General features: G+C 60.8%; 2 protein-coding genes across 3 annotated transcripts; both read right to left on the bottom strand.

Annotated features, from left to right (window-relative positions):
* Window positions 1-14: 14 nt before the first annotated feature.
* LOC107299438 (solute carrier family 12 member 5-like) lies at window positions 15-4,289 on the bottom strand. The gene is made up of 7 exons (XM_015828794.1): window positions 4,274-4,289; window positions 3,898-4,067; window positions 3,572-3,703; window positions 3,120-3,227; window positions 1,219-1,421; window positions 764-897; window positions 15-106 (listed from the first exon to the last, which is right to left on the bottom strand). Exons 1-7 carry the CDS (start codon window positions 4,287-4,289, stop codon window positions 15-17), a joined length of 855 nt encoding a protein of 284 aa, XP_015684280.1.
* Window positions 4,290-4,909: 620 nt separating this feature from the next.
* On the bottom strand, window positions 4,910-26,530 carry SLC12A5 (solute carrier family 12 member 5). Of its 2 annotated transcripts, XM_029286778.1 has the most exons (26): window positions 26,522-26,530; window positions 26,041-26,121; window positions 25,668-25,799; window positions 25,156-25,302; window positions 24,679-24,733; window positions 24,125-24,255; window positions 21,770-22,011; window positions 17,888-18,099; window positions 17,388-17,555; window positions 16,767-16,865; window positions 16,278-16,335; window positions 15,809-15,983; window positions 12,384-12,502; window positions 12,117-12,215; window positions 11,868-11,987; window positions 11,536-11,640; window positions 10,016-10,184; window positions 9,690-9,885; window positions 8,741-8,910; window positions 8,450-8,581; window positions 7,998-8,105; window positions 7,453-7,569; window positions 6,114-6,316; window positions 5,932-5,946; window positions 5,658-5,791; window positions 4,910-5,001 (listed from the first exon to the last, which is right to left on the bottom strand). In XM_029286778.1, the coding sequence occupies exons 2-26, from the start codon at window positions 26,053-26,055 to the stop codon at window positions 4,910-4,912; spliced, it is 3,213 nt and encodes a 1,070-aa protein (XP_029142611.1). In that variant the 5' UTR covers window positions 26,056-26,121; window positions 26,522-26,530. The 2 variants fall into 2 exon arrangements, with proteins under 2 accessions (XP_029142611.1, XP_015684281.1); XM_015828795.1 differs by lacking the exon at window positions 26,522-26,530 and having other exon boundaries at window positions 26,041-26,127.
* Window positions 26,531-26,900: the final 370 nt, after the last annotated feature.

Raw genomic sequence — 26,900 nt, forward strand, 5'->3', positions numbered from 1 at the left:
CCTCGGCCGGCTACTCAAGAGTAGATGGTGATGACCTCCTGGCCACCCCCACGGACCAGCAGCACCCTGTCCAGATGCTCCGTCAGCACCTCCAGGAACTCCATGTCTGGGGGGAGGGTCAAGGCTTGTCGGTGCAGCAGAGGGCCCCTCCCCCCCCGCTGCCCCTCTCCTGCCCAGAGCTTCCCCCACAGGGCAGCCCAGAGAAGCCCAGCCGAAGCTGCAAAAGGGGGACGCTCCGGAAGGCTGAAGGACGCTGGATGCCCAGCCCCACAAGGAGCACAAGTTCTGGGACCCCAGCAGGTTTGGGGGGCGCTGCAGAAGAGACCAAGGGAGGGGGCCCAGGAGAGGGGGCTGGTGCGCTGTGGCTCCAGGGCAGGCCGGCAGGAAAGCCAGCGGAACGGGCTGCCACCCCTTCAGTTCAAAGCTCTCCTGCCTTCAGAGGCTTCGAACCACCATGATGGCTCCTTCCCTGAGCAGAGGGGAGGGGTGGGCTAGATGACCGCTGAGGTGGTTTGCAACTCTGCAGTTCTGACTCAAAAGGGGCTGCCCTGGAGCCCCTGCAGCCTCCATCGCCCCCTTCCCTGGGGGTGTCCTTGGCAGGGACCCCTCCTTCCGACTGGAGGCCGAGTGCAGGAGCCCAGCGTGACACTTCAAGGATGGAGCTCCCCCGAGGAAGGGAAGCTCCCATCATCCGGCAGCCCCCAACCCCTCACCAGCCCCCCCCCCGACTTCCCTCCCCTCTGGCTGAGCCCCACAAGGATACAGTTCTCGTCCCCCTTGCGGTTCCGGGGGGGCCCCGGCATGTTGAGCAGCACCAGCTTCGCCTCCTGCGACTTCCGCACGATGGCCTCATTCAGCCGGACGGCCGTGTGCATCCGCCGGACGTTGGACTGGTTCCTGGGGGAGAAGACGGGCCGGTGGGCGGCCGGCTGGGGCTGCCAGGCCCCTCGGCCTCTGCCCCTCTTGGGCACAGCCTGCCAGGAGGGGGGCCAGCGGGAGGGAGACCCCCTCCCCAAGCATTGCAGAGCAGCACTTACAGATTTTCCCACTCCCTGGCAGCGAGAACGGCGGCAGGAGCAGCGGGAGAGGAAGGAAGGGAGATCGTGTCATTGCCTGTGGAGGGGGGGGGCCACCTGACCCCCCCCCTCACTGACCCCCCCACCCCTGAGTGTCTGCCCCGCCCAGAGGCCAGCGGTGTGGGGGAGGGAGGGGGCTCACGGCTTCATGTTGAAGAAGTCCTTGATGCTCTCTGAGCTGATGGGGCTCTTGGCCTTCATCTTCTCGGCCTCCTTCTCCTTCGTCCAGGTGAGGTGCACCTTCTCAGGGGCGGCCTCAGCTTCGGCCTCGGCCTCGGCCTCCTCCCCCGGGGACTGTGAGATGCCGGAGAAGCTGGTGGCGTTCTTGTCGTGGATCAGCTGCACCTGTTGAGTGGCCGACCAGCGCCTTCATCCCTCCCGCCTGCGGCCCCCTCTGCAGGGCCGGCAGCTCCCGGGAAGGCAGGCAGGCAGCCGCGCAGGGGGAGGGAGCCAGGCAGCCACTGGCCAGGAAAAGCCCGGGAGAGGGAGCACGGTGGGCAGGGCAGCTGTGGGAGGGCAGGCCTGGCCCCAATGCTGGGGAGGAGGCGCTCAGGACCCCCCAGGCAAGCCACCCTTCAGACAGCACACAAGCCAGGCGTGGCTGAACCACAGTTTACTCAGCAGAGGGAATATTCTAGCTTTGTCTGTCACCTTGAACCGTGGCCGGGAGAAGAGGATGACGGGGAGCCCTTGAGGGACGCAGGGGGGGGGAGGAGGTCAGGCTGGCTCACCCCAATCTTTCCTCTTTGGAGAGGAGCCACCCTTGGGGTACAGCTCGAGGAGGAAATGGGGAAGACCCCCGGGGGAGGCATTAGATGTGCGGTCAGCCCAGTGGCCCATGCCAAATGCAGTGGGTGTCTGAGGTGGGGGGGCATTCCCCACACAGGCGGGAGTTCATCCGGAAAGGACAAGAACCCCCCCCCCCAAGGTCTTTTTCAAGAGTGTGCTGGCTGCCCTACAAAATGCCATCTGGGCTCCAGGGCTCCATTTTAGGAAGGGGAGGGAGACCCCGGAGCCCATCCAGAGGAGGGCAAAGAAGCCCCTCCTCAGCTTGGGGGGGGGGGAGAAATCTGAACTGCTTGGGGTGCCTGGGGGGAGGCCGGGTAGCTGCCCCACGGGAGAGGCTTTGGAGTGGGTCAGGAGACAGGACAGCTGCCCAGGGGCTCCTTCACAAGAGAGGGAACCCAGGGGAGGCCTGAGGGGGACAATGGTCTCTCCATGCAGGAGCTCTTTGGATGCAGAAGCATAAAAGAGCCTGAAGGGACCTTGGAGGTCTTCTAGTCCAACCCCCTGCTCAAGCAGGAGACCCTATTTCATGTGGCAGTGGCAGAGCTGGGGAAGGGGGGGGGTCCCCAGCCCTTCCAACCCTGACCCTCTGTGACTGCCATTCGTTCCACCCACCCCCGGGGTGAAGTCCCCCCCCACCCCTACAAGCCACCCTCTCTTGCCGTTGCCATCTCTGATGCCCCCCCTCCCCCGTGCCTGGCCACCTTACCTCTTCTTCTGACTTCTCCTCGCTGTCGCCCACCTGCTCGTCCGGGAGGCGCAGGTGGGTGTTGGGGGGGTTCTTGCGCCGGATGGAGCCCCGGGATTCGTCCGTGATGCTCTGGATCTGTGGCAGAGAGCGAGGCGGCTTCGGACTCCCTGCTCAGATCCCAGCCAGGCTCAAGCAGAGCGGGGGAAGACGCCGGTCACTCCAGCGGACGCCGTTTTTTTTCCTACACAAACGTTCCCCCTCCCCAGGGAACTTTCCTACACACAAGTGCCCCCTCCAGTAAAAATACACAACCCAGACATTGCTGGGTGCTTCTACGCCCTTTGGAGGACGTTTGGCCCAATCTGACCAAGATGCATCCAGAGGGCAGAGATGGGCACTGGAGGGCCAGCGCGTGGCAAGTTAGTAGGGGGTGTTGGCAGCAGCTTTGGCTAGCACTCTGGAGCTTGCCAGCCAAGAAAAATCAGGATTTCCTCTGCTGGCACCCTGTGCCAGGCCAGCCCCTTTCCCGACGTGCCATGGGGTGAGCCGGGGGGCGGGCTCCCTACCTCGCGCTCTCTCTCCGTCTTGGTCAGGTGCATCTGCTTGAGGATCAGCGACCTCTGCTCCATCACCAGGGTCTTCTCGTAGGTGTAGGCCGAGATGTCGCTCTCGTGCTATGGGACCAGAGGGAGCAGCGTCCGCCTTCAGCGGGGCTGGATTCGATGGGCACCAGCAAGGGGGTCTCCCTTGGCAGAGGCCCACCAGAGCCTCTAACCCACTTTATGACAGAGGTGGGGAAAACCTGAACTCGTAACCGGCCTGGCCAAGAGACAACGGGGGTCTCCCTGCCACTCGGGCTGAGAAGGGGAAGCTGGGGGGGGAGGGCGGCCCTGGGCTACTTGCTTCTTTCAGCAGCCCCACCAAAAGGCAGGTGTGTCGGGGGCTAGCATGGCCTGGGGGGGAACTACAGGGGCAGGTACGGACAAGAGGAACTCAGCCCCCCACCGCCCCACCTCACCATCTCCACCACTTCCACCTCGGCCGTGATGCGCAGGTGGTAGAGGAAGGTGGTCAAATCCTTCTTCATCTGGATGCTGTTGTCGTCCATCTGGGCCACCGTGAAGATTCGCATCTTGCACTTGCGCCAGACCTGCACGGAGACACATCCCGGACAGCTCAGTCACGCGGACCCCCTCTCGGGCCACTCCCCCACCTCCGGGGTGCTGGGTCCCTGGCAAGAAGGGCCCCTCCCTGCCTGGGCGTCCGGGGGCCCGGAAGGTGGTGGTGCCAAGGGAAGGGAGGCCCCCGAGGCTGCCCTGGCATGCCAGCCCCCCCCGGGGGCACCTTGTGCTGGCGCAGGAGGAAGGGCAGGAGCATCAGCATCCCCCCGTCATGCACGATCCACCAGACGTCGATGTGGCCCTCCGAGAAGCGCTCCGTGTTGGCCGGGAACATGGCCACGTTTTTGGCCACCAGCAAGGCCATGTGGCCAGCCGTGGTCTCTCGCACCAGCTCTGGGGGAAACAAGCGAAGGGGAGGACTTGCCAAGATGCCCAGGGAGGGAGGGAATCCTCAAGGAATGCTGGTCCCAGGCAAGCCCCCCCCAGCATGGAGGAGGCATCGGAAGGGCAGCAATGCCGCAGGGGGAACTGAGGAAGGAGCAGCATTCCATGCAGAGGGCAGGTTCCCCAAAGGCTGAAAGCGGCCTGCAGAAGGGAGCCTGGAGATGCTGCCATTAGGACTGGGGGGGGTACAGGGAGCCCCTAGGACAGTGGTGGCGAACCTATGGCACGCGTGCCACAGGCGGCACCCTCTCTGTGGGCACGCGCGCCATCGCCCCAGTCTTAGGCCTTCAGCTGGGTTTTATAAAACCTTTTTGCTGTAGGCCTCCGCCGCCGTGTGCAAAAAAAAAAAAGGTTCGATCAATCAGTCAATTTCAACTTCTCGTGGGAAAAAAAAAGATCTTGCAAAGTTGGAATTGATTGATTGAACTTTTTAGTCCCACCCAGTCTGCCGTTTCCACCGCAGCCACGCCCACCCAATGGGCCACACCCACCCAATTGGCCACACCCACCCGGCACCTGATGATACATAAGTGGATTTTGGGTTGCAGTTTGGGCACTCGGTCTCTAAAAGGTTCGCCATCACTGCCCTAGGACGCCCCTCCCTTGGCCAGACAAGCCCCCCCTGAGGAGTTGGACAAGGGGACCCTTCCCCGGCTAGAGGGCGGCCGCTTTCTCCCTGCAGCCCCTCGGGGGGGGGGGGGACGACCCTCCGCTTCTCTCACCAATGAAGTTCCTCCAGGTCTGGTGATCCTCCTTGCTGCGCCAGCTGCGTGGCCNCCTCGGCCGGCTACTCAAGAGTAGATGGTGATGACCTCCTGGCCACCCCCACGGACCAGCAGCACCCTGTCCAGATGCTCCGTCAGCACCTCCAGGAACTCCATGTCTGGGGGGAGGGTCAAGGCTTGTCGGTGCAGCAGAGGGCCCCTCCCCCCCCGCTGCCCCTCTCCTGCCCAGAGCTTCCCCCACAGGGCAGCCCGGAGAAGCCCAGCCGAAGCTGCAGGAGGGGGACGCTCCGGAAGGCTGAAGGACGCTGGACGCCCAGCCCCACAAGGAGCACAAGTTCTGGGACCCCCGCAGGTTTTGGGGGCGCTGCAGAAGAGACCAAGGGAGGGGCCCCGAGAGAGGGGGCTGGTACGCTGTGGCTCCAGGGCAGGCCGGCAGAAAGCCAGCGGAACGGGCTGCCACACCTTCAGTTCAAAGCTCTCCTGCCTTCAGAGGCTTCGAACCACCATGATGGCTCCTTCCCTGAGCAGAGGGGAGGGGTGGGCTAGATGACCGCTGAGGTGGTTTGCAACTCTGCAGTTCTGACTCAAAAGGGGCTGCCCTGGAGCCCCTGTAGCCTCCATCGCCCCCTTCCCTGGGGGTGTCCTTGGCAGGGACCCCTCCTTCCGACCGGAGGCCGAGGGCAGGAGCCCAGCGTAACACTCCGAGGATGGAGCTCCCCCGAGGAAGGGAAGCTCCCATCATCCGGCAGCCCCCAACCCCCCACCAGCCCCCCCCCAGACTTCCCTCCCCGCTGGCTGAGCCCCACAAGGATACAGTTCTCGTCCCCCTTGCGGTTCCGGGGGGGCCCCGGCATGTTGAGCAGCACCAGCTTCGCCTCCTGCGACTTCCGCACGATGGCCTCGTTCAGCCGGACGGCCGTGTGCATCCGCCGGACATTGGACTGGTTCCTGGGGGAGAAGACGGGCCAGTGGGTGGCCGGCTGGGGCTGCCAGGCCCCCCGGCCTCTGCCCCTCTTGGGCACAGCCTGCCAGGAGGGGGGCCAGCGGGAGGGAGACCCCCTCCCCAAGCATTGCTGAGCAGCACTTACAGATTTTCCCACTCCCTGGCAGCGAGAACGGCGGCAGGAGCAGCGGGAGAGGAAGGAAGGGAGATCGTGTCATTGCCTGTGGAGGGGGTGTCCACCTGACCCCCCTCCCTCACTGACCCCCCCCACCCCCGAGTGTCTGCCCCGCCCGGAGGCCAGCGGTGTGGGGGAGGGAGGGGGCTCACGGCTTCATGTTGAAGAAGTCCTTGATGCTCTCTGAGCTGATGGGGCTCTTGGCCTTCATCTTCTCGGCCTCCTTCTCCTTCGTCCAGGTGAGGTGCACCTTCTCGGGGGCGGCCTCAGCTTCGGCCTCGGCCTCGGCCTCCTCCCCCGGGGACTGGGAGATGCCGGAGAAGCTGGTGGCGTTCTTGTCGTGGATCAGCTGCACCTGTTGAGTGGCCGAGGAGCGCCTTCACCCCTCCCGCCTGCGGCCCCCTCTGCAGGGCCGGCAGCTCCCGGGAAGGCAGGCAGGCAGCCGCGCAGGGGGAGAGAGCCAGGCAGCCACTGGCCAGGAAAAGCCCGGGAGAGGGAGCACGGTGGGCAGGGCAGCTGTGGGAGGGCAGGCCTGGCCCCAATGCTGGGGAGGAGGCACTCAGGACCCCCCAGGCAAGCCACCCTTCAGACAGCACACAAGCCCAGGCGTAGCTGAACCACGCTCTACTCAGCAGAGCGAATATTCTAGCGTTGTGTGTCACCTTGAACCGTGGCCGGGAGAAGAGGATGACGGGGAGCCCTTGAGGGACGCAGGGGGGGGAGGAGGAGGTCAGGCTGGCTCACCCCAATCTTTCCTCTTTGGAGAGGAGCCACCCTTGGGGTACAGCTCGAGGGGGAAATGGGGAAGCCCCCCGGGGGAGGCATTAGATGTGCAGTCAGCCCAGTGGCCCATGCCAAATGCAGTGGGTGTCTGAGGTGGGGGGCATTCCCCACACAGGCTGGAGTTCATCCGGAAGGGACAAGAACCCCCCCCACCCAAGGTCTTTTTCAAGAGTGGGCTGGCCGCCCTACAAAATGGCATCTGGGCTCCAGCGCCCCATTTTAGGAAGGGGAGGGAGACCCCGGAGCCCATCCAGAGGAGGGCAAAGAAGCCCCTCCTCAGCTTGGGGGAAAAAAATCTGAACTGCTGGGGGGAGTCCGGGTAGCTGCCCCACAGGAGAGGCTTTGGAGTGGGTCAGGAGACAGGACAGCTGCCCAGGGGCTCCTTCACAAGAGAGGGAACGCCAGGGGAGGCCTGAGGGGGACAATGGGTCTCCATGCAGGAGCTCTTTGGATGCAGAAGCATAAAAGAGCCTGAAGGGACCTTGGAGGTCTTCTAGTTCAACCCCCTGCTCAAGCAGGAGACCCTATTTCATGTGGCAGTGGCAGAGCTGGGGAAGGGGGGGGTCCCCAGCCCTTCCAGCCCTGACCCTCCGTGACTGCCATTCGTTCCACCCACCCCCGGGGTGAAGTCCCCCCCCCAGCCGTACAAGCCACCCTCTCTTGCCATTGCCATCTCTGATGCCCCCCCCCCGTGCTTGGCCACCTTACCTCTTCTTCTGACTTCTCCTCGCTGTCGCCCACCTGCTCGTCCGGGAGGCGCAGGTGGGTGTTGGGGGGGTTCTTGCGCCGGATGGAGCCCCGGGATTCGTCCGTGATGCTCTGGATCTGCGGCAGAGAGCGAGGCGGCTTCGGACTCCCTGCTCAGATCCCGGCCAGGCTCAAGCAGAGCGGGGGAAGACGCCGGTCACTCCAGCGGACGCCATTTTTTCCCTACACAAACGTTCCCCCTCCCCAGGGAACTTTCCTACACACAAGTGCCCCCTCCAGTAAAAATACACAACCCAGACATTGCTGGGTGCTTCTGTGCCCTTTGGAGGACGTTTGGCCCAATCTGACCAAGATGCGTCCAGAGGGCAGAGATGGGCACCAGAGGGCCAGTGCGTGGCAAGGCAGTAAGGGGTATTGGCAGCAGCTTTGGCTAGCACTCCAGATGTTGTCAGCCAGGAAAAATCAGGATTTCCTCCGTTGGCACCCTGTACCAGGCCAGCCCCTTTCCTGACGTGCCAGGGGGTGAGCCGCGGGGGGCTCCCTACCTCGCGCTCCCTCTCCGTCTTGGTCAAGTGCATCTGCTTGAGGATCAGCGACCTCTGCTCCATCACCAGGGTCTTCTCGTAGGTGTAGGCCGAGATGTCGCTCTCGTGCTGTGGGGCCAGAGGGAGTAGTGTCTGCTTTCAGCGGGGCTGGATTCGATGGGCACCAGCAGGGGGGTCTCCCTTGGCAGAGGCCCACCAGAGCCTCTAACCCACTTTATGACAGAGGTGGGGAAAACCTGAACTCTTAACCGGCCTGGCCAAGAGACAACGGGGGTCTCCCTGCCACTCAGGCTGAGAAGGGGAAGCTGGGGGGGGAGGGCGGCCCTGGGCTACTTGCTGCTTTCAGCAGCCCCACCAAAAGGCAGGTGTGTCGGGGGCTAGCATGGCCTGGGGGGGAACTACAGGGGCAGGTACGGACAAGAGGAACTCAGCCCCCCACCGCCCCGCCTCACCATCTCCACCACCTCCACCTCGGCCGTGATGCGCAGGTGGTAGAGGAAGGTGGTCAAATCCTTCTTCATCTGGATGCTGTTGTCGTCCATCTGGGCCACCGTGAAGATTCGCATCTTGCACTTGCGCCAGACCTGCACGGAGACACATCGCGGCCAGCTCAGTCACGCGGACCCCCTCTCGGGCCACTCCCCCACCTGGGCGTCCGGGGGCCCGGAAGGTGGTGGTGCCAAGGGAAGGGAGGCCCCCGAGGCTGCCCTGCCACGCCAGGCCCCAGCCACCCCCGGGGGCACCTTGTGCTGGCGCAGGAGGAAGGGCAGGAGCATCAGCATCCCCCCGTCATGCACGATCCACCAGACGTCGATGTGGCCCTCCGAGAAGCGCTCCGTGTTGGCCGGGAACATGGCCACGTTTTTGGCCACCAGCAAGGCCATGTGGCCAGCCGTGGTCTCTCGCACCAACTCTGGGGGAAAGAAGCGAAGGGGAGGACTTGCCAAGATGCCCAGGGAGGGAGGGAATCCTCAAGGAATGCCGGTCCCAGGCAAGCACCCCCCCCCCAGCATGGAGGAGGCATCAGAAGGGCAGCAATGCCGCAGGGGGAACCGAGGAAGGAGGAGCATTCCATGCAGAGGGCAGGTTCCCCAAAGGCTGAAAGCGGCCTGTAGAAGGGAGCCTGGAGATGCTGCCATTAGGACTGGGGGGGGGGGGTACAGGGAGCCCCTAGGACAGTGGTGGCGAACCTATGGCACGCGTGCCACAGGCGGCACCCTCTCTGTGGGCACTCGCGCCATCGCCCCAGTCTTAGGCCTTCAGCTGGGTTTTATAAAACCTTTTCGGTTTAGGCCTCCGCCGCCATGTGCAAAAAAAAAAAAAAAGGTTCAATCAATCAGTCAATTTCAACTTCTCGCTGGAAAAAAAAAGGTCTTGCAAAGTTGGAATTGATTGATTGAACTTTTTAGTCCTACCCAGTCTGCCGTTACCACTGCAGCCACGCCCACCCAATGGGCCACGCCCACCCAATGGGCCACACCCACCCGGCACCCGACGATACATAAGTGGATTTTGGGTTGCAGTTTGGGCACTCGGTCTCTAAAAGGTTCGCCATCACTGCCCTAGGACGCCCCTCCCTTGGCCAGACAAGCCCCCCTGAGGAGTTGGACAAGGGGACCCTTCCCCGGCTAGAGGGCGGCCGCTTTCTCCCTGCAGCCCCTGGGGGGTGGGACGACCCTCCGCTTCTCTCACCAATGAAGTTCCTCCAGGTCTGGTGGTCCTCCTTGCTGCGCCAGCTGCGTGGCCAGCCGACCAGCACCGTGTTGTGCTGCAGGCCTCCCAGGCCGCTGGACTGGATGAGGTGCGACATGCCGTCCCGGACGTTGCAAGAGGTCACCACCTGGCAAAAGCCCTTGACCTTCTCGGCCTCCATCAGCCGCTGGATCGACTGGGCGGGGGGAGCAGAGAGGGGGAGGTCATGCCCTTGCATCCGGGGCAGCCCTTCTCCCCAGGAGGAGCCCCCCGGGGCTGTTGGGGCAGAGGGGGAGGTCTCCTGCGGCCAGTTTTACTGGGCTCACCTCCTCGGCCCGCTGGACCTGCAGGTGGTTGTCCAGGAAGGTGCCCTCCAGCACGGAGCCCACAATGGTCAGCCCCTTGCCGGCCTTGAGCTGGTTGGTGAGGGAGAGCAGCTGCGGGTGAGCGACGTTCTGGTCCTGATCCACCCGGACGAGCACCAGCAGCTGCGGCCTGGGGAGAGAGAAGCCGGAGGTCTTTAGCCGGGCCCTGGCACCAGCCGAGCCCCCCCGCCGGTCTCTCCGCCTCTCCGCCTCCAAGGCTGAGGACGTTCCCGGCCTGACCTGCCCCCGTCCAGCCACCTCCCCCCCCGTCCTCTTCTGCCCTGGATCACCAGCTGTGCCAGTTGCCAGAATAGCCCCCCCCCCGACCTCCTGCTGAGCCTCCCCCCCAATTCCTCCGTCTCTTCTTTCTTTATCACCAGCTCTTTCCCTCTGCAGGACCCTAGGAAGGGCAGATCTGTGCCAGGGCCCCCCACCCCCCTCTGCGCAGGGATGCCATTCACACAACAAGCTCATCTTTAGATTTGATCTCGGCTGCCGGGGCCAGCAAGACCCACCTGGAGCCGGGAAGGAGCTCCGATTTTGCTCCTCAGGGTCACAACAGCACTTTACGGTGTGCCAGCCCACCTTCCTGGGCTCCGGGTGCCCCCCTAGGAAAGGGGGCAGCTGCTGCAGAGATGCCAAGGCTGGCCCAGCAGGGCAAAATATTTGTATGTTACTTATATGTAAGGGTGTAGGTCTATACATATGTTGTATATAGTGTGTTTAAATATGTGTTGTGTATGTGTACACTTTTGAGAGCAAGCAACTAAATTTCATTATTAATGTTTGAATAGCTGGAAGGGACCTTGGAGGTTTTCTAGTCCAGCCCCCCGCTCAAGCAGGAGAACCTATACCGGGGGTATCAAACTCAATTTCATTGAGGGCCACATCAGCACTGCGGTTGTCCTCAGGGGGCCGGGTGTGCGTGGCCAGGGTGTGTGCGGCCTACTGGGTGGGCGTGGCCAACTCTACATCTTTCGCGTCAAGGGTGCCTGTGGGGGCCTGGGCACGAGTGGGACAGATCTGAGGGTCTCTGGCAGAAGGGGGTGGGACCGGGGCAAGTGCCAAGGCATGGTCCACTGGAGGAGCCTCACTCTTCCTCTCAGGCCATGGGGGGGGGCTTATGAAGCTAAGACTGAATGTGTTTCAGCATAGATGGCCACCACAAAATTGTACATTGGCTCCCGGCCGGCCTGGACCAGGGCCAAGGCAGAGGGGGCCGTTCCCTCACTGTTTCCAGGATGGCTTCGCGGGCCACATGAAACCACTTCGCGGGCCGCATTCGGCCCCCGGGCCTTGTGTTTGACATGTCTGCCCTATACCATCTCAGACAAGTGACTGTCTAGCCTTTTCTTAAAAATCTCCAGTGATGGAGGCAACTTCTGTTCCACTGCTTAATTGTGCCATTGTGCCCACAGTAAAAAATGACAATAAAGGTTCTCTCTCTCTCTCTCTCTCTCTCTCTCTCTCTCAAGACTCACCTCCAGTTCTTGGTGTGGGGCGGCCCCTCCTCCAACCGCAGCAGGGCGTAACGAGCTGCGCTGAGCGAGAGGCCTCGGATGCCATCCCCCCACTCCTTTTCTGCTCTGGAAGAACAAGTGGGGAGGGGGCTCTGTGAGCTTTGCCCCATGCACCCCCCCAGCGTCCCTCAGGAGGGGGAGACATCCCCTCCCCAAGAAGGGGCCAAGGCCCATCCGGCCACCACTTAGCCACAGCACCACCCCTCCCTCCCCCCCTCAAAACAGGAGATGGAACATTCTGCCCACCTGGCAGGGATGCCGGGAGGGTCGGGGGGGCAGGGAGGGGCACTTACCCTCGGTACTCGATGTACTTGTAGATGAGTCCCGCGATCAGCATGGCGACCAGGGCGTAGTACCAGGAGCAGATGAACATCAGTGCCAGGCAGAGGCTCATGCCCAGGAAGGAGAGGGTCCTGCGAGACCCCGGGGGCCACGCTGAGTCAAGAGGTCACGCACCTCCGGCCCCTCCCCCCCAGTGGACTCCCCAGGGCTGCAGGACCCAAAGTGCCTCTCCCCCCCCATAGGCGAAGGAGGGCACCCACCAGTGGTAGTAGCGGAAGCGTGGTCGCCAGTTGGGGGTCCTCAGCAGCGTCTGAACCGCACAGGCCAGGTTGACAAACATGTAGCACATCAGGAAGAACCTGGGGGGGAGGGAGGGTTGCTCAGCGTTGGGGGGACGGAGAAGCTCCCTCCCCCACCTTGCAAGGACGGAGCCCCCTCCCCCAGCTTGCAAGGGGGATCCCTGGCCTCCTTTAGCTCCCCTGCCATCCTTCTAGGCTCCGGAGGCGCCCAGTTTGGGGGGGGCGTACATGGAGAGGATGGGGGCCACCTCGTCCAGGGAGGCGATCAGGATCCCGATCTCGCAGATGCAGGCCGTGAGCAGGAGGGCCCAGGTGGGCTCCCCATTCGCCTTGCCGTGGCCGAAGACCTGCGGAGGAAGCGTAGAAGGAGGGTTAGGGGTTAGGTGGGCCAGACCACCCCCAGCCACAGCCCGCACTTTCCTCCCCTCAGACTGAATTCCTCCTTGCAGCTCCAAGCATTCCCAGATCTTTGGAAGGGGGGGGGCAGCAGCTGTTGCAGCCCCTACTGTCTGCCCCTTGCAAGTCCTGGCCCCCTTTGCTGTGGGCTGCACTTGCCTGCTGAGACGGCCTGGACTGGCGGCAGCTGCCCAAAGGGGTGGAGGGCAGGGGGTGGTATAAGGAGGAATGGGGAAGACGGGGTGGGCACAGAACCTGGTAGTGGGCTATGGGTGGGCAGCTGGGGGGGAGGAGACAGGAGGGGCAGGAGAAAGGGGCAGCTTCTGCAGTTCCAAGAAGGCTCCACGCCCCTTTGTGCCATTCAGGTGACCCTGAGGGCACAGATAAACCTCCAAGGGGCCTCAACGACTCTCAGAGAGAGTCCAAATGACCGGATGACTGCAAGGAATATAAATCTTTCCATCCTCCACCATTCAATCAGAACCGAAGAAGCTTCTGGGATGAGAAGTGAAACAGCTTCAAGGAAAAAACAAAAAAAGTCCAGTTGACTTGGGACAATCATGGTAATGCCTGAGAATCTCCACAGACACCTTGCTGCGCTATTAAAGGTACCCTGGTGATGGAGGTGAATGCAGGTGTCTTTTCTACGCAGACAACGCCACGTTGCTGGCTAAGTAAGCAAATGGTTTGCTGGGAATATTAAGTAGATCCCATGGAGGATCTGAAAATTAATATATCAGACAGAAATTGCTGTATTTGACCAGGAAAATCAAATAAAAGATGAAAACGTACAGCAGGTAAATGGATTTACAAACGTAGGTAGAATATTTATTAAAGATGTAAAGATTTTAAGAGGGGCAAATGTTGACAGAAAGATTATACGTGATTGTTATGAGGAATGACTGTGCAGTCCTTGGTGCTCTCTGAGCCTGAGTGAGTGTGGAGTCTGCCCCCTGTGTGTACGCAGCGGTTTGCTCTACCAGGGTTGCTGGTGTGTTCTTTCTCCTTCGCAGTCCCTTGATTATGGTATTGTTTTCTGCTTGACTGTTTGTCTGGTGATAATCCCTGCTTATCTGGATGTCTGGACACCGCAGCAAGCCAGAACAGCAGAAAAGGGAAACAGACCATCTACACATCTTCCCAAAAAAATATGGATAGCTGTGCAACTTTATCAAAAAGTGCCTGAGAGTCAAGACTGAACCGGTAGTGCATGAATCGACAATGAAACTCAGGATTTAAAAAAAACTATCCAGATGTTGGGGGTGGGGTGATCAAGAGAGGAGAAAACGAAGCTATTCGGTGAAGACGAGGGAAGGAGAGGACGCTGAAGGCTCAAGAGCAAGGAAGCTGCGGCCGAACGGAGCTGATTAGACCAGGGGTGGGCAACCTTGGCTCTTTTATGACTCGTGGACTTCAACTCCCAGAATTCTGGCTCAGGAATTCTGGGAATTGAAGTCCACGAGTCATAAAAGAGCCAAGGTTGACTACCCCTGGATTAGACACCCTTAAAAACAAGAGTGGGGCTTGGATGGCCAGAGAGTCCCAAAGCACTATAAGGAAATCATTGAGGGAGGTTTCACTGGTTACACTCCATCCTGGTCCGCACAAACAAGCCAAGCCCCTTCCGTGGGATGCAGGCAGCACACAAAACCACGCACTCTCCGGTCCGTGGAAAAAGCTCTCTCCATGGAACCGGTCCCTGGGTCCCAAAAGGTTGGGGACATCTGGACTAGATGACCTCTGAGGTCTCTTGCAATTCTAGGAAACAGAGACTGGGTGCCTGATGATCAGGGACGCTGCAGTAGCAGATTCCTCTCCTGCCAAGGGCTGGACTAGATAACCTCTAAGGTACCTGCCTGGGAAGGGGGGCAGGTCTCGGCCGAGAGGCCGGGTTACCTCCCACCAGGCTGCATCTAGCGGTGCTTTGAGGGAGGCATCGTTTGCAAAATGCTCCTTTGCAGGAGCAGCGATTCAAGTCAGCCGCTCACTGGTTGAGTGAGGGGTGACATGGGGGGGGAAGGGTGATCCTCCCTCCCCCCTTGCGGTCTGTGCCCGAAGGGCGAGAGGACGGATGTCTCCTTGCATCAACCGGAGGCTATTCTGTCTCCAGATGGTCGTGGCAGGCGAGGCGCGCTCCGGTTGACTAGCGGAAGGGGAGTCATCGCTCTGGCCTTGCGGAGGGCAGCTTCCCTGGACAGGCTGCAGCAGCCCCCTCTGTGCCTGCCCGGCTCAGGCCTCACACAGGTCTTGCCCATTCACAGCAGGAGCTTAGCTACTGGGGGGCCCCGTGTGGCCCTCGGAATCGGTGGCCCTGAACCACTTTCTGGGGTGCACAGAAGTGCCCACCAGCCTTTTCCCGGAGGTGGCATGTGTCAGTGCTGCCAGCCTGCTTGGCCCCACTGATGCTTCACTGATGCCAGACTGCCATGAACCGTGTGTGTGTGTGTGTGTGTGTGTGTGTGTGTGTGTAGGGAGCCAAGGGGGGGGAGGGGGAAGACCAGAAACCAAAACCACTCCAACTGCCCGCCCAGTGCCACAGGCATGGGAATGGAACGCAGACCGTCACGGAGCCCACAAAGCACCAGAACTGTTACCAAAACAATCTGAATACAATTGGAGGGGGGGGGAAGGGGGGGAGGACCCGGGACAGAGGAAAGTCAGAAGGCAGTTTTTGCTCACAAACTCAGTTCTAGCTTTTTCCTACCCCTTGTAACTGCTTGGCTTTAGTACAGGGGTGTCAAACTCAATTTCACTGAGGGCCACATCAGCATTGCGGTTGCCCTTGGGGGGCTGGGTGGGTGTGGCCAGAGTGGGTGCAGCCTACTGGGTGGGCATGGATGGAGTGGGTGTGGCCTACTGGGTGGGCGTGGCCAGCTCTACATCATTCACGTCAAGGGTGCCTATGGGGGGGCCTGGGCAGGAGTGGGACAGATCTGAGGGTCTCTGGCAGAAGGGGGTGGGACCAGGGCTAGTGCCAAGATGGCCCCCACAAAATTGTACATTGGCTCCCGGCCGGCCTGGGCCAGGGCCAAGGCAGCAGGGGCCGTTCCCTCACTGTTTCCAGGATGGCTTCGTGGGCCACATGAAACCACTTCACGGGCCGCATCCGGCCCCCAGGCCTTGTGTTTGACATGTCTGCTTTAGTAAGTTGAAGGCTCTTTCTCCCTAAATGTCTGGTCCAACATTAGGCCCGGTCTTGCCCGCGGGGAGCCTGCCTGGCTGGCCCTGGCCCGCCTGCGCCCGCCCACCCCACCTACCCGGAGGAAGGGCACGATGCCGTCCCGCGAGATGGCTTGCAGCAGGCGAGGGGCCCCCGTGAGGCTCTGCAGACCGGCTCCGCAGGTGGAGAAGAAGGAGCCGAAGACGATCACCCAGGGGGAGGGCCAGGCCAGCGTGCCCACCACCAGGTTCCCACTGACGGCCTCGCCGAACCTGAAAGGGAAGAGGGTGGTGAAGCCCCCTCCCTCCAGCCTCCCAGGGACCAGGGAGCCGTCCTCGCCTTGGCCGGAGAAGGCTTCCCCTGCACAACTGCAGAGTGCCTTTTCCAGACCCGGCTGGTGCCAGGAGGGAGAAAGTTTCCCACCTCCAGTCCCCCTCAGCCCTGACAGCTGGTTATGCCACCTGGGGGGGCCCTTGAGGCAGACCTGGGTTCCCCCCCCGAGAGGCAGTGTGGAGGGTATGCCGGTGGGAGGAGGGGGCCCTTCCTGGGGGGGGGCAGGCACTCACTTGTCCCGGAGCACCACGCCCTCAATGCAGGCGCCAAACAGAATCACGGAGCTGATGTCTGTGGGGGCATGAAGGAAGCAAGGCAGGCAGGGAGGCAGGAGGGGCACCAACATCAGTGAGTTGGGCCACGGTGGCCAGGAACCCCCCCTCTCTCACACACAGTACCCAGAGGAGGCTGGCTGCCCCACGGGGCCACTTTCCTCCCTGACAGCCCCCAGCCCCCCTCCCTCCCTCTCCCCACGTGGGCTCAGCTTTTGTAACCCCGCAAGGGAGGCCAGCCCCCCCTCCAGAGAGAGGCTCTGCCCGCAGCACCAGGGCCTGGCCTAGGGCCCGACGCACACCCCATAGAGACTTTGGGGGTGCCTGTCCGGAGGAGCCCCGTCACTCTGCGGCCCACACAAAGGGCTCTCGAGGCGAGCTGGGAAGAGGCAGCTCCCTTCGCCCGGCAGCTCCCCTGTGCCAGCCTCTGCCCGTGCCAGCCAAGGATACAGACGGCTGAGGTGGTGGCGATGGCGAGGATGGTGCCCGTAGGGATCGACTTTTGAGCATCCCGGAGATCCCCAGACCGGTTGGAGCCAGCCATGATCCCTGCAGAAAGGAGCCGGGGGTTCAGGTCTGCCTTCCCCTGGTGCCGGTCCTCCGGTTAGGGAAGGGGGGCCCTGCATCAGAAGCCCCCTCCCCCAATCTAGGCAGGAGGACGAGGAGGAGGCGGCAGAAGGACCAGAGGGAAAAGCTGCTGGCCCTGCTTTTGTGTGTGTGTGTGTGTGTCTGTGGGGGGGGGGAGAACGGCCAAGGCCCGATGCTGCCGGACTCCTGGCCAGAGGCTGGGCTGGGCCAGGGCAGGTGGAGGAAGAGCCTCCGATCAAGGGAAGATCTGACGCTGCACTACCTCGAAGGGCTGGTGTCCAACTTGCATGTCTGAAAGCCCCTCGTCCCTGGTCCAGGCATTGCGGGGAGCAAAGGGTCTCCAGCCAGCCACCTTCCCAGGAGCCCCCCCACTCAGGCTGGCCAGGCGGGAGAGCCCCCCCTTCAGCTGGGGGCCAAGCGCTGGACGTCCGCTCCAGGAAAGGGGCCCCAGGATTCCCAGCCCTTCCCAGGAAAGCCTCTCACCGGTGACGGAAGGGAAGTAGATGCCGACCAGGAGGGTGAAATAGGAAGTCATGTCGCTGAAGACGTAGGGCTGGTCCAGGTCCAGCAGCCCCTCGGAGGTGGGCGTAGAGGTCATCCCCGCCCGCTCAATAATCACCCCCTTCGGCAAGTAGGTGCTCCAGAGGTTTTCTGTGAAGAGAGGATGACGCAGCTCCAGGACCCATCCTCCCCTGCTGGGGTCCTCCTCACCCACACCTTCCTTTCCCTCCCACCCCCAAAATAGGATTCCTCCCCTGGAAAAACACACACACACCCAGGACGGTGGAGGCTTTGTGGGTCAAGTGGAGCATCCTGTCCCCCAAATCCTCCACCAGATCTAAAGAGGCCCCTGTGGACGGCGGCTCTCCCCCCACTGCCCTCAAGAAGAGGGCCCAGGTGGCATTCCCCTCCCCCCCATGAATCAGGAGACCCCAAACCCACGAGGGTCAACCCCCCCCCCCCCCGTAAGAGGCTCCTTGTACCTTGGATGAGACCGGAAGCCGCTCCAGGGATGCCCTGAATCTCCGTGACGTTGTTCTGGCTGAAATACTCGTCGCAGGTGGCATTCAGCAAGCGAGAAGAGCAGAAGAGCGCCCACAGCTCCGAGCCCATCGTCTCGTTGCCCACCTGGACCATCTTGGTACACACGTCAAAGCCGTGGCGGGACAGAGTCCGGTTGCCCAAGAGGCAAATCCTGGCCAAAACACACGAGCCGAAGGGAGGCTGAGGGCTGCTGACCGGCTCCTCAACTGGGCCGGGCAAGCCCCCCCCCAGTTCCACCCCCTTTCCCTCCCCATCTCAGGCAGTGACAGCCTTTGCAATGGGGCATTTCCAGGCAGCCAGCTGGGGCCTCAGACTCTAAGGGGTGTGTTGCACTCTGCTTCTCCCAGGAGGCTTCTCTGCCCCCCCCACACACAACAGCCCAGTGGAGAGATGGCCTGGCAGGCGGGTGGGATCCCCTTGTGCCATCCAGCCTCTCCTCAACTCCTCTAAATCTCTAGGCCCCCAACTGCACTCTGGCCCTGGGGCCCCTCGGTGGGAAGATGGGGCCGACGTTCCTGCTGCCCCTCGCCCCCTTCCCTCCCTTGGGGCAAGGGAGGACCCAAGTAAACAGGAGGAAGAGAGAAGGAAAGCACCAGAGAGGATCCAGTTTAGGGCAGCTCCTCTCTACGCCTCTCCATCGCCTTTCGGTCCTTACAGCCTCTGGGCACGTGCAGAGAGAACTTCGCCCTCTGCCTTTCCTCTCTCGGATCTCCCTCCTCTCTTGGGCAGGATCCGATCAAAAACCCAGCTGTCTCCTCCTCCCTCCCTCCCTCCCTCCCTGCAGCTTCACCAACCAGTCTCCCACTCGGTGCCAGGGTGGGACCCCTCCCCCACCCCAGCCAACTTTCCAAGGGAAAATTCGCCCCAGGACAATTCAACAAATACAAACGTTAAATTAATTTCGATGGAACCGTGGCCAATAATAATAAAACAAAGTCAATCCAGAAATGCAAGAATCACAATAATTTCGACAAAAACAGGGTCACCAATAATAAAAGTAGCGGAATGAAATGATTAATATACTGTCGAATTGTTCCGTGGCGAGTTGTGCTAGACCAGAGGTCCCCAAACCCTGGGCCACAGTCCACTACCGGGCCGTGGCCAGTTTGGAAGTGGGCTGCGTGAACAGCGGGCTGGCACAGGCACGCACCAGCCCCCCCGCTTGCCCGGCCAGTTCCCCCCCCCTGGGTGGCCAAGCCATACAGGCTGGGGACGGCTGTCCCAGACCCTTCAGTACTGCTCATTTGCTCTCTCTAGTCCAGAGACCCCCCCAACCTTTTGGGCACCAGGGACCGGTTACATGGTGAGAGGTTTTTTTCCATGGACAGGAGGGTGCGTGGTTTTGTGTGCTGCCTGCATCCTGTGGATGGGGCTTTGCTTGTTTGTGCTGATCGGTTGCTGGCATGCTACGGCCAGGTACTGGTCCACTGGTTGGGGACCCCTGCTCTAGAGGGCCAAAGCGCCTCCAGGGGCTTCTTCCTGACGGACAGGCCCTCCTCCCGTGTTCAGTCTGCCTCGGTTCAGCCCCGCTAATTCTCAGCCTGATGCCTTTTGCCACCCCTGCTTTTTAAGCGCATCCCTGGCAGTCAATTGACTTCACTTCAGCTGTCATTTCAGCTGTCAATTTCTCTGTAACCAAGGAAGGCTCTTTTGCACCCCTGGATTGTCTTTTCAACCAAGTTTCCTTCCTCATCGCAGACCAAGAACGTCTCCTTCCAACCGGCATCTGCACACCTTACAACTTCTCCATCCGCTTCTGACCCTTTACAAGCACTCCACCAAAACACCCCCATTTATTTTTTCACAATTGCTGTCTAAGTTACAATTCTCTGCTCCTATTTCCTCATCCAACACAACAGCCTTCCTCTTGCTACTGTATATTGATTTTCAGATTCTCAACCCTCACTGCAACACACAATTTGGGGCAAATCCTTTGAGTTTTTAATCAGCAACAGAGAGTCATCCGCACGTCTGTCTGCTCACATCCCCGATCAAGAGACCTTTAATGTCACAAGTTTCTTATGCATCCATTCATGAAAGATTAAACTGGGGCATCATCACACATCCTTGTCTCGTTCTTACTCGGTGCTGAACCTTCAGCTAAGCATCCCATCTTCTCGCTCAATTTTACTTCCCTTCTGCTGGGTGCATTCAGCAATCGGCTATTAACTATTCATGTTTAACATTTTCTAAGTCAAGCCTATTGACTCAAACTGCACCCTTTTTCTAAAATTCATAAGCATGCAGTAAACTTTCCCTCCCACATTGCTGCATTCCTTAATGACGTGCTAGAGAGCAAAAACATGGTCTGCTAATTGTCGCCTTTTGAACCTGTTCAGGGTGAACTGTGGGAAGCCCCTTCGCTGACCCTCCCGGACCCAGCTGTTGCCCTTCCGATCCCAAATTCCCCCTTGCCCCATTTCTCTTCTTGCACAGGGGAGCAATAACGGCCTGCTTCCAATTCAGCCTCCTTCCCTAAGCCAAGCACGTCCATAATTTAGCATTTTTCCAGTTACACCACCTTTATCTTACATCTTTTTAGCATTCTGGCACCACTTATGACTTCCTCCATTTTTTCCCCCTTAGGCACCACTTTGGAACAGTCACTTTGGTTCCTGTCTGCGCTATCGCTGTCACTCTCATTCCCCAAATCTCCAACTAACGCCTCCCTCACTTCCGTTTCATCCCCCCCCCGACACTTTTATTTTTAATTCCATGCTCTTCACCGGAGGCGCCTTGTGCTCTAATTCGGTGCCACCTTTCATTTCCATCAACGCTGCCCTGCATTTTCTCTGCATTAACTCCGGTCTTAGCCAGTCCTCGCTCTCTCTGACGGCATCCTCTCCATCCCTGTTCGCGCTGCAGGAGGCCCCTGGCTGGTCCTCCCTTTGGGCAATTCCGCTCCGTTCTCAGGCACTGCTCCCCCATCCCTGGACACCCACACTTCAACAAGAGTCTCCCTCCATGCACTTCTGCGACCACCACAACCACTTTCCTTTTTGTCTCTTTCCATATGTCCATTAATGCATTTTACTGCACATCTGTGGCATCAAAACAGGACGTGGTCCATGTGACTTTCCATGTTCGGACACCTGCCTGCCGTTCTCATCTAATGTGAAAAGGGCTCAAAAGGCCGGCCCTGCACACTCTCCCTGGGGCCCCCCCTTTCCAGGTGTCCATGGGGGGGGAAAGAGCCTTGGATTGCAGGCACCCGAAGCACCAACTAGTGATGGTTATGATGCCCTTCGTCCTGGTCCTACCGCTGATTCCCCAGAGTGGGCTTTGCGTAGCCCGTCCTCCTCTTTCCTTACCCAGAGAGGCTTTTGCTTTGGGCAAATTAAAGCTGAACGTGCCCAAAGACCAACTTTCACCTAACCAGCCAAGTCTAACTGTGCCCTTCTGGGGAAGGGCATGGCTGGACCGCCTCGAGCTCCTTTCTCCAGGGCCTGCCCCTCAGAGCCCACCTGGGCACAGCTGCTGTACTCAGCGCTACATTTTGAAGGAGGGTGAAGGAATCTCGCAGGAAGCAGCTGGAGGCATTTTCAAACCCCTGGGGGTGCAGCCCTTGCTCCCACCAGCTGGTGCCCGCTGGAGATGCCAGTCGCTGGGCTCCGGCCTTCCCTCGGGCACCTCGCAGGACACGGGGAAGCCGGGCGATGGGCAACAGTGATTGAGACGACGGCAAGGAGGGCGGAAGAAGGCAAAGTCCTCCTGGACAAACCGCCGGGCAGACGGTCCGCCCGTCTCCGGCCTTTGCAACCATCCCAGGAGAGAGCCAAGAGACCCCAGCCCCCCTCCCCCCGGACCAGCCAGGCACTTACGGAAAGGAGGGGGGGTCAAAGGCGGACTTGATGACCCCCGCGTAGATGGCCAGGATGGAAAGGATGACGCAGCCCAGGAAGACCAGGGCAAACTTGTTCACGTACTTGACGCCCACGAAGACCACGGTGGCCATGCAGGTGAGGACACACGTCCCGTAGACCCTCATGTTGTTCAGCAGGGCGGCCGCTTCCCCACTGGCGTCCTCAGACTTGAAGATGGCCATTGGGGGGAAGATGTAGGCCTGAGGGGAGGCAGGAAGCGGGTCTCAGGGCTCCTCCTTCCCCAGTGGAGGGGCTTGGGGCCCTCTGCGCCCTTCCCTTTTGACCCGTGAGGCTCCCCACAAGACTTTCCGGGTCTTCCGGGTCATATCCGGAAGTTTAACGAAGAGAAGTTCTAGGTTGACATAATAGCAGCCTTCCAATATCTCAGGAGCTGCCCCAAAGAAGAGGGAGTCAACCTATTCTCCAAAGCGCCTGAAGGCAGGACAAGAAGCAACGGATGGAAACTCATCAATGGGAGAAGCAACCTAGAACTAAGGAGAAACTTCCGGACAGTTAGAACAATTAACCAGTGGAACAACCTGCCTCCAGAAGCAGTGAATGCTCCAAGATTAGAGGTTTTTAAGAAGAGACCGGACAGCCATTTGTCTGAAATGGTATAGGGCTTCCTGCCTGAGCAGGGGGTTGGACTAGATGATCTCCAAGGTCCCTTCCAACTTTATTGTTGTTGTTGTTGTTGTTGTTGTTGTTGTTGTTGTTGTTGTTGTTGTTGTTATTATTATTATTATTATTATTATTATTATTATTATTATTATTATTATTATTATTATTATTATTATTATTATTTCCAAGCCGGCACAGAGGCCGCTCAGCCGGTCATCCTTTGGCCCCCCGAGGGTCACCCACCAGGGGAGGCGGGGGGGGGGAGAAAGGAGAGACTCCTTGCAGCCCTTCAAAGAGCAACTCCCCCCACGGCCAGGTTTTCAGCACTCGTGTGAAGAGGGGGCTGCACCTTTCCCTTTGCCCAGTATGGATATTTATTTGGGGGGGGGAATTAAATGCCAGGTCGCTGCTTCTCGTCACAACGGATCTTTCTGTGCTGGTCTTCTCCCACCCGACATGCAATATTGTGGCTTTCTCCAGACGTTATAAATTGCCAGCGAGCGAGCGAGCCAGCCCTTCCCCATTCCCTTTCGGGGCAACCCCCAGCAGTTCGGGGGGGGGGCGACACTTCAGAGACGGTGCCAGCCAGGGAACCGGCCTGCTCAGGTTGCCCAGGTCAAACCCCGTCCGCCCCAAGGGAGCCGGGCAAGGCAGGGGGCGCCGGGGGGGGGGCAGGAGGGGCGGCCAGGAGCCGGCCTTGCCTCTCACCTACAGCGGAGGNTGGAAAAAGCTTTTCTCGGCTCTCAAATTGCAGAGTTACATAACCCGTAAGAGCGACTGGCTTTTGCTCCTTTCCCTGATAAAAAAAAACGCATCAGGTATCCAGAACATTTGGGGGGAAATTAGCTCGCATCCTACTGGGGAAAAATCCCCCTGCGCCTCCCTCCTGTCCCCGGGGGGCTTCTGTGCAGACCCCGGGTTAGGGTGCGGGCTTTCTCCCACCCAAGGGAGGGGGGGCTTGCAAGCACGACGTGCAAATGAATAAAAGAAACCGACGTCCCCCCCCACATGTCTGCCTCATCCTCCTTTGAGAAGCCTCGCCTGGAGGAGAAGGAACGGGGCCCGGGCGGTTCGGAGGGTCCCCCGGCTCCCCAGGCCAGGGCTGGAGGGGCCGAGAGCGGCCGCCCACCCAGGCCTGTCGCTGGCACGAGCCGCTCCACCGGGTGAGCAGAAGAGCTCGGGGTGGGGGGTAGGTGGGCTCCGTGTCTCCCCAGGCCAGGGGTAGGCAACCTTGGCTCTTTTATGACTCGTGGACTTCAATTCCCAGAATTCCTGAGCCAGCACAGCTGGCTCAGGAATTCTGGGAGTTGAAGTCCACGAGTCATAAAAGAGCCAAGGTTGCCTACCCCTGCCCCAGGCGCTCCCCCTGCCTGCCTGAACGCAGCCCAGCTCTGGGCTCCTTGAGGCAACCCGAAAACTGCCCCCTTGAGAACGGAGCTGCCCGTGTTGTGTGAACAGCCTCCGCCTCCAGGAGGTGAGTGCATTTGGCTCTCTTTTGTTGGCAGGCACGGGGGGGGGGGGGGCAAAGGTTTGCGTGCCAGCTTCCTGCCCTGCTTTTCTTCTGGCAGCTGCAGGGGCACCCAGGGCACCTTCCCCACGTCCCCTTCTTGTGCCAGGAGGCCGGTGCCCTCCCTGGCAGAATCTCTGCCCTGCCCTGCCCTGCCCTGCCCGCCCCCTCTCTCCTCCACTCACCAGCAGAATCTCTATGGTGCCCAGGATGTACATGGCACCTGCAAAGGTGGTGCCCAGGTAAAAGCAGAGCCCCACGGCTCCCCCGAACTCCGGGCCCAGCGAACGGGAGATCATGTAGTAGGAACCACCGGCTGGAGAGAGGAAGGGGGGGGAACCATTACCGGGAGTGACCCCTGCACTGACCCTCCCAGAGGCCACTAACACATCCCCCTAGCTGCACCCCTTCCCCAGGTGGCAAGGAGGCAAGGCTGCCCCCAGAGATGGAAACCCCTCCCTCTTGGGGCAGCCTCCCTCCTCTCCATCAGGTAGGTCCCTCAAGCACCCAGAGGGGCCCTCACTTTGTGCACCCCATTATTGCTGCCAAAGAAGGAGGGGGGTCACATGCAGAGGGAGCTTGGATCCAAGATGACCTTTACACAAAAGACGGGGGGGGGCTTCTGTGCCGGCCCCGATCCTTGCTTGTGCACGGCTTCGGGCAGCCCTCCCGAGTCCCTCCCTTTGGGGGGCAGGCGGGTCTCCCAGCCAGGCACCCACCGCCCCTCCCGGCTACCCACCTGGCACTACTCCGTTGGTGGCGATGGCGCTCATGGAGATGGCCGTCAGCATGGTCTGTGGGGAGAGAAGGCAGCCGTGTGGGCCCAGACCGGTGGGGGGGGAGCCCAGCAGCCCCTGGCTGCCCAAGAGGGAGGGAACTCTCTCGGGGGGGGGGCTGCCACAGGACGGAGGGGGTAGGATGGAAGCCGGGGTGAATGGGCCATCAGGGCTCAGCTCCTGGCAGGCTCGTCCGCCCAGGCAGCTGCCTCTGAGCCCGGCCCAAGCATGGCTGCCCTTCCAGGTCTGACTGGGCCACCCACTTCCTCCCCCTGGGACCCTCCCTGTGGGCCAATGGGGAGGGGGTCAAGCCTTTATCACGGTTGCAGGCTGGGCTATGGGCTGGACAGCGTGCTCAGGGGCTCAAGCAGGAGGAGCACATCTGGCCAGACCCTCCCCTGCCCGCCCAGCTGGCAGCCCCCGGCCGGAGGGGGACTCACGCAGGAGCAGCAGAGTATAACCATGCAGAAGGACTCCATGATGCCCGAGATGCCCACCACCCAGGTGAGGCGGAGGAAGAGGATCACGCCGAAGATGTTCTGCAGGCAGGGCAGGTAGACGCCCATGAAGGTGCCCATCCGCGTGGCCTGCAGGAAGAGCACGGGGCGTGAGGCTGGGCCCAAGCAAGGTGGGTGGGTGGGCTCCCTCCCTTCCCCCAGCAGAGGCCTTCCTGCCTCGGCCCTGTGGATTCATTCATCAGGCAACTGGAGAGGACCCACAAGCTGGGCACCCTCTTACCAGCAGAGAAAGAATGGGGCTGGGCTGCAAAACCCCACACTGCCACTGGAGGGCAATGTGGAGAACAAGAGGGAAGGCTGTGCTCAGCTGCCCCCTCCTGGTCATCCAGGCCCTGCAGCCCAGATCTGAGGCCTGGAGGAAGGAGAGGGGAGTGGGCGGGGGCGGCTCTTCTGCTCCCACCTGGCTGCTCTGTGCCCCCCCCACCTGCCCGCACCTTGACGGGCTTCTTCTTGGCCCCTTCGTTGTTCTCCGCCTCTTCGTGCTCTCGGCTGCCCTGAGGCAGGTTTGTGTAGTTGGCCAGGCCGCTGAGCAGGGAGGAGACCATGGGGCTGGTGTCCATCTCCTCCTGTTGAGGGAGCAGAGGGAGGGGAGGGCTGGGGGCCACTCTTGGGGAAGCCCCTTGCCCCTCCCACCCTGATCCTCCAGGTTCCTGGGGCCGAAGCTTCCCCTGCCCAGGCAGATGCCCCTCGCGGAGCCCTGGATGGGCTGCTCTGGCAATCCGGGGGCCTTTCCGGGTGAGAGGAGGAAGCTTCTGTGGGCCAGGCCCCTGGGAGGGTCCCCTCCCCTCCCCCCCACACCCTGCTGACCTCAAACAGCGCCATGTTCTTCCCATCGTATTCCTTCCCCTTCTCCAGGTCGGTGCTGTTGATGAACGGGCTGCTTTCTTTGGGGTTTCCATCACCTGCAGGGGAAGAGAGGAGCACTGAGACCGCCATGCTGAATGCCCGCTGGGCTGCCCCCCCCCCCGTTTTCTTTCACCAGCCTCGCGGGTCCAAGCCCGGCCAGCAGCCCTATGAGCCCATTCTCCAGAAGCCACCCAGAAGGTGAGGCCAGACTGGCTGGTGGGGCCCTTTGCTTGGGCACACCTGTGGGGGCCACATCAGGTTTCTAAGTCCAGGCTTGAAGCGGAGAACCTGCACAGCTGCCTGACCTGGGAGGGCTTGACCCAGGAGGTGACCTGAGACATGCAGAAGGGCTGGGAAACTTCAGCCTTTGGGAGGGCGGGGGTCCTGATGGGCAACGCCTAGTGCCCGTCCCAGTCACTTGTGGCGAGGCGGCTGATCTAGCCTTGTGCCCAGGATCAGCGGGTCTTCCCTGCCTGCCAAGGAGACTTTCTGAGGGACCTGGATATTGGCTCTCCACCTGAGAAGGCCACCCATCTCACGGGACTCGTTTTCCCCCCCAGATGGGTGGCTAACATCTGGAATGGCTCCAGGCACTCACGCCTCCGAGTTCCCCAATTCCAGAGCCATGGGATACACGAGGTCTCACTTATGGGCAGGGGGACGATTTCTGCAAAGGCTGGTTTGCTGCGTGGGGAGAAGACACTTGCCCCAGAGGTGTCCAGCTTTGGCAACTTTAAGACCTGTGGACTTCAACTCCCAGAATTCCCAGACAGCATAGCTGGCCGGAGAACTCTGGGAATTGAAGTCCACGGGTCTTAAAG

Source organism: Protobothrops mucrosquamatus, unplaced genomic scaffold (assembly GCF_001527695.2).
Source record: "Protobothrops mucrosquamatus isolate PMUCROS unplaced genomic scaffold, P.Mucros_1.0 scaffold4913, whole genome shotgun sequence".
In the NCBI taxonomy this organism is placed as follows: Eukaryota; Metazoa; Chordata; class Lepidosauria; order Squamata; family Viperidae; genus Protobothrops; species Protobothrops mucrosquamatus.

What these genes read in the sequence shown, in the direction of transcription:
- LOC107299438 (XM_015828794.1), bottom strand. An exon ending in GACTTCTTCAACATGAAGCC is followed by an intron (nt 898 to 1,218) that starts GTGAGCCCCCTC and finishes CTTCTCCCCCAG; the next exon opens with GAACCAGTCCAACGTCCGGC. An exon ending in CCGCAAGGGGGACGAGAACT is followed by an intron (nt 107 to 763) that starts GTATCCTTGTGG and finishes CCCTCCCCCCAG; the next exon opens with ACATGGAGTTCCTGGAGGTG.
- SLC12A5 (XM_029286778.1), bottom strand. An exon ending in GGCTTCCGGTCTCATCCAAG is followed by an intron (nt 17,556 to 17,887) that starts GTACAAGGAGCC and finishes CTCTCTTCACAG; the next exon opens with AAAACCTCTGGAGCACCTAC. An exon ending in AGACGGAGAGGGAGCGCGAG is followed by an intron (nt 7,570 to 7,997) that starts GTAGGGAGCCCC and finishes TCTCTGCCGCAG; the next exon opens with ATCCAGAGCATCACGGACGA.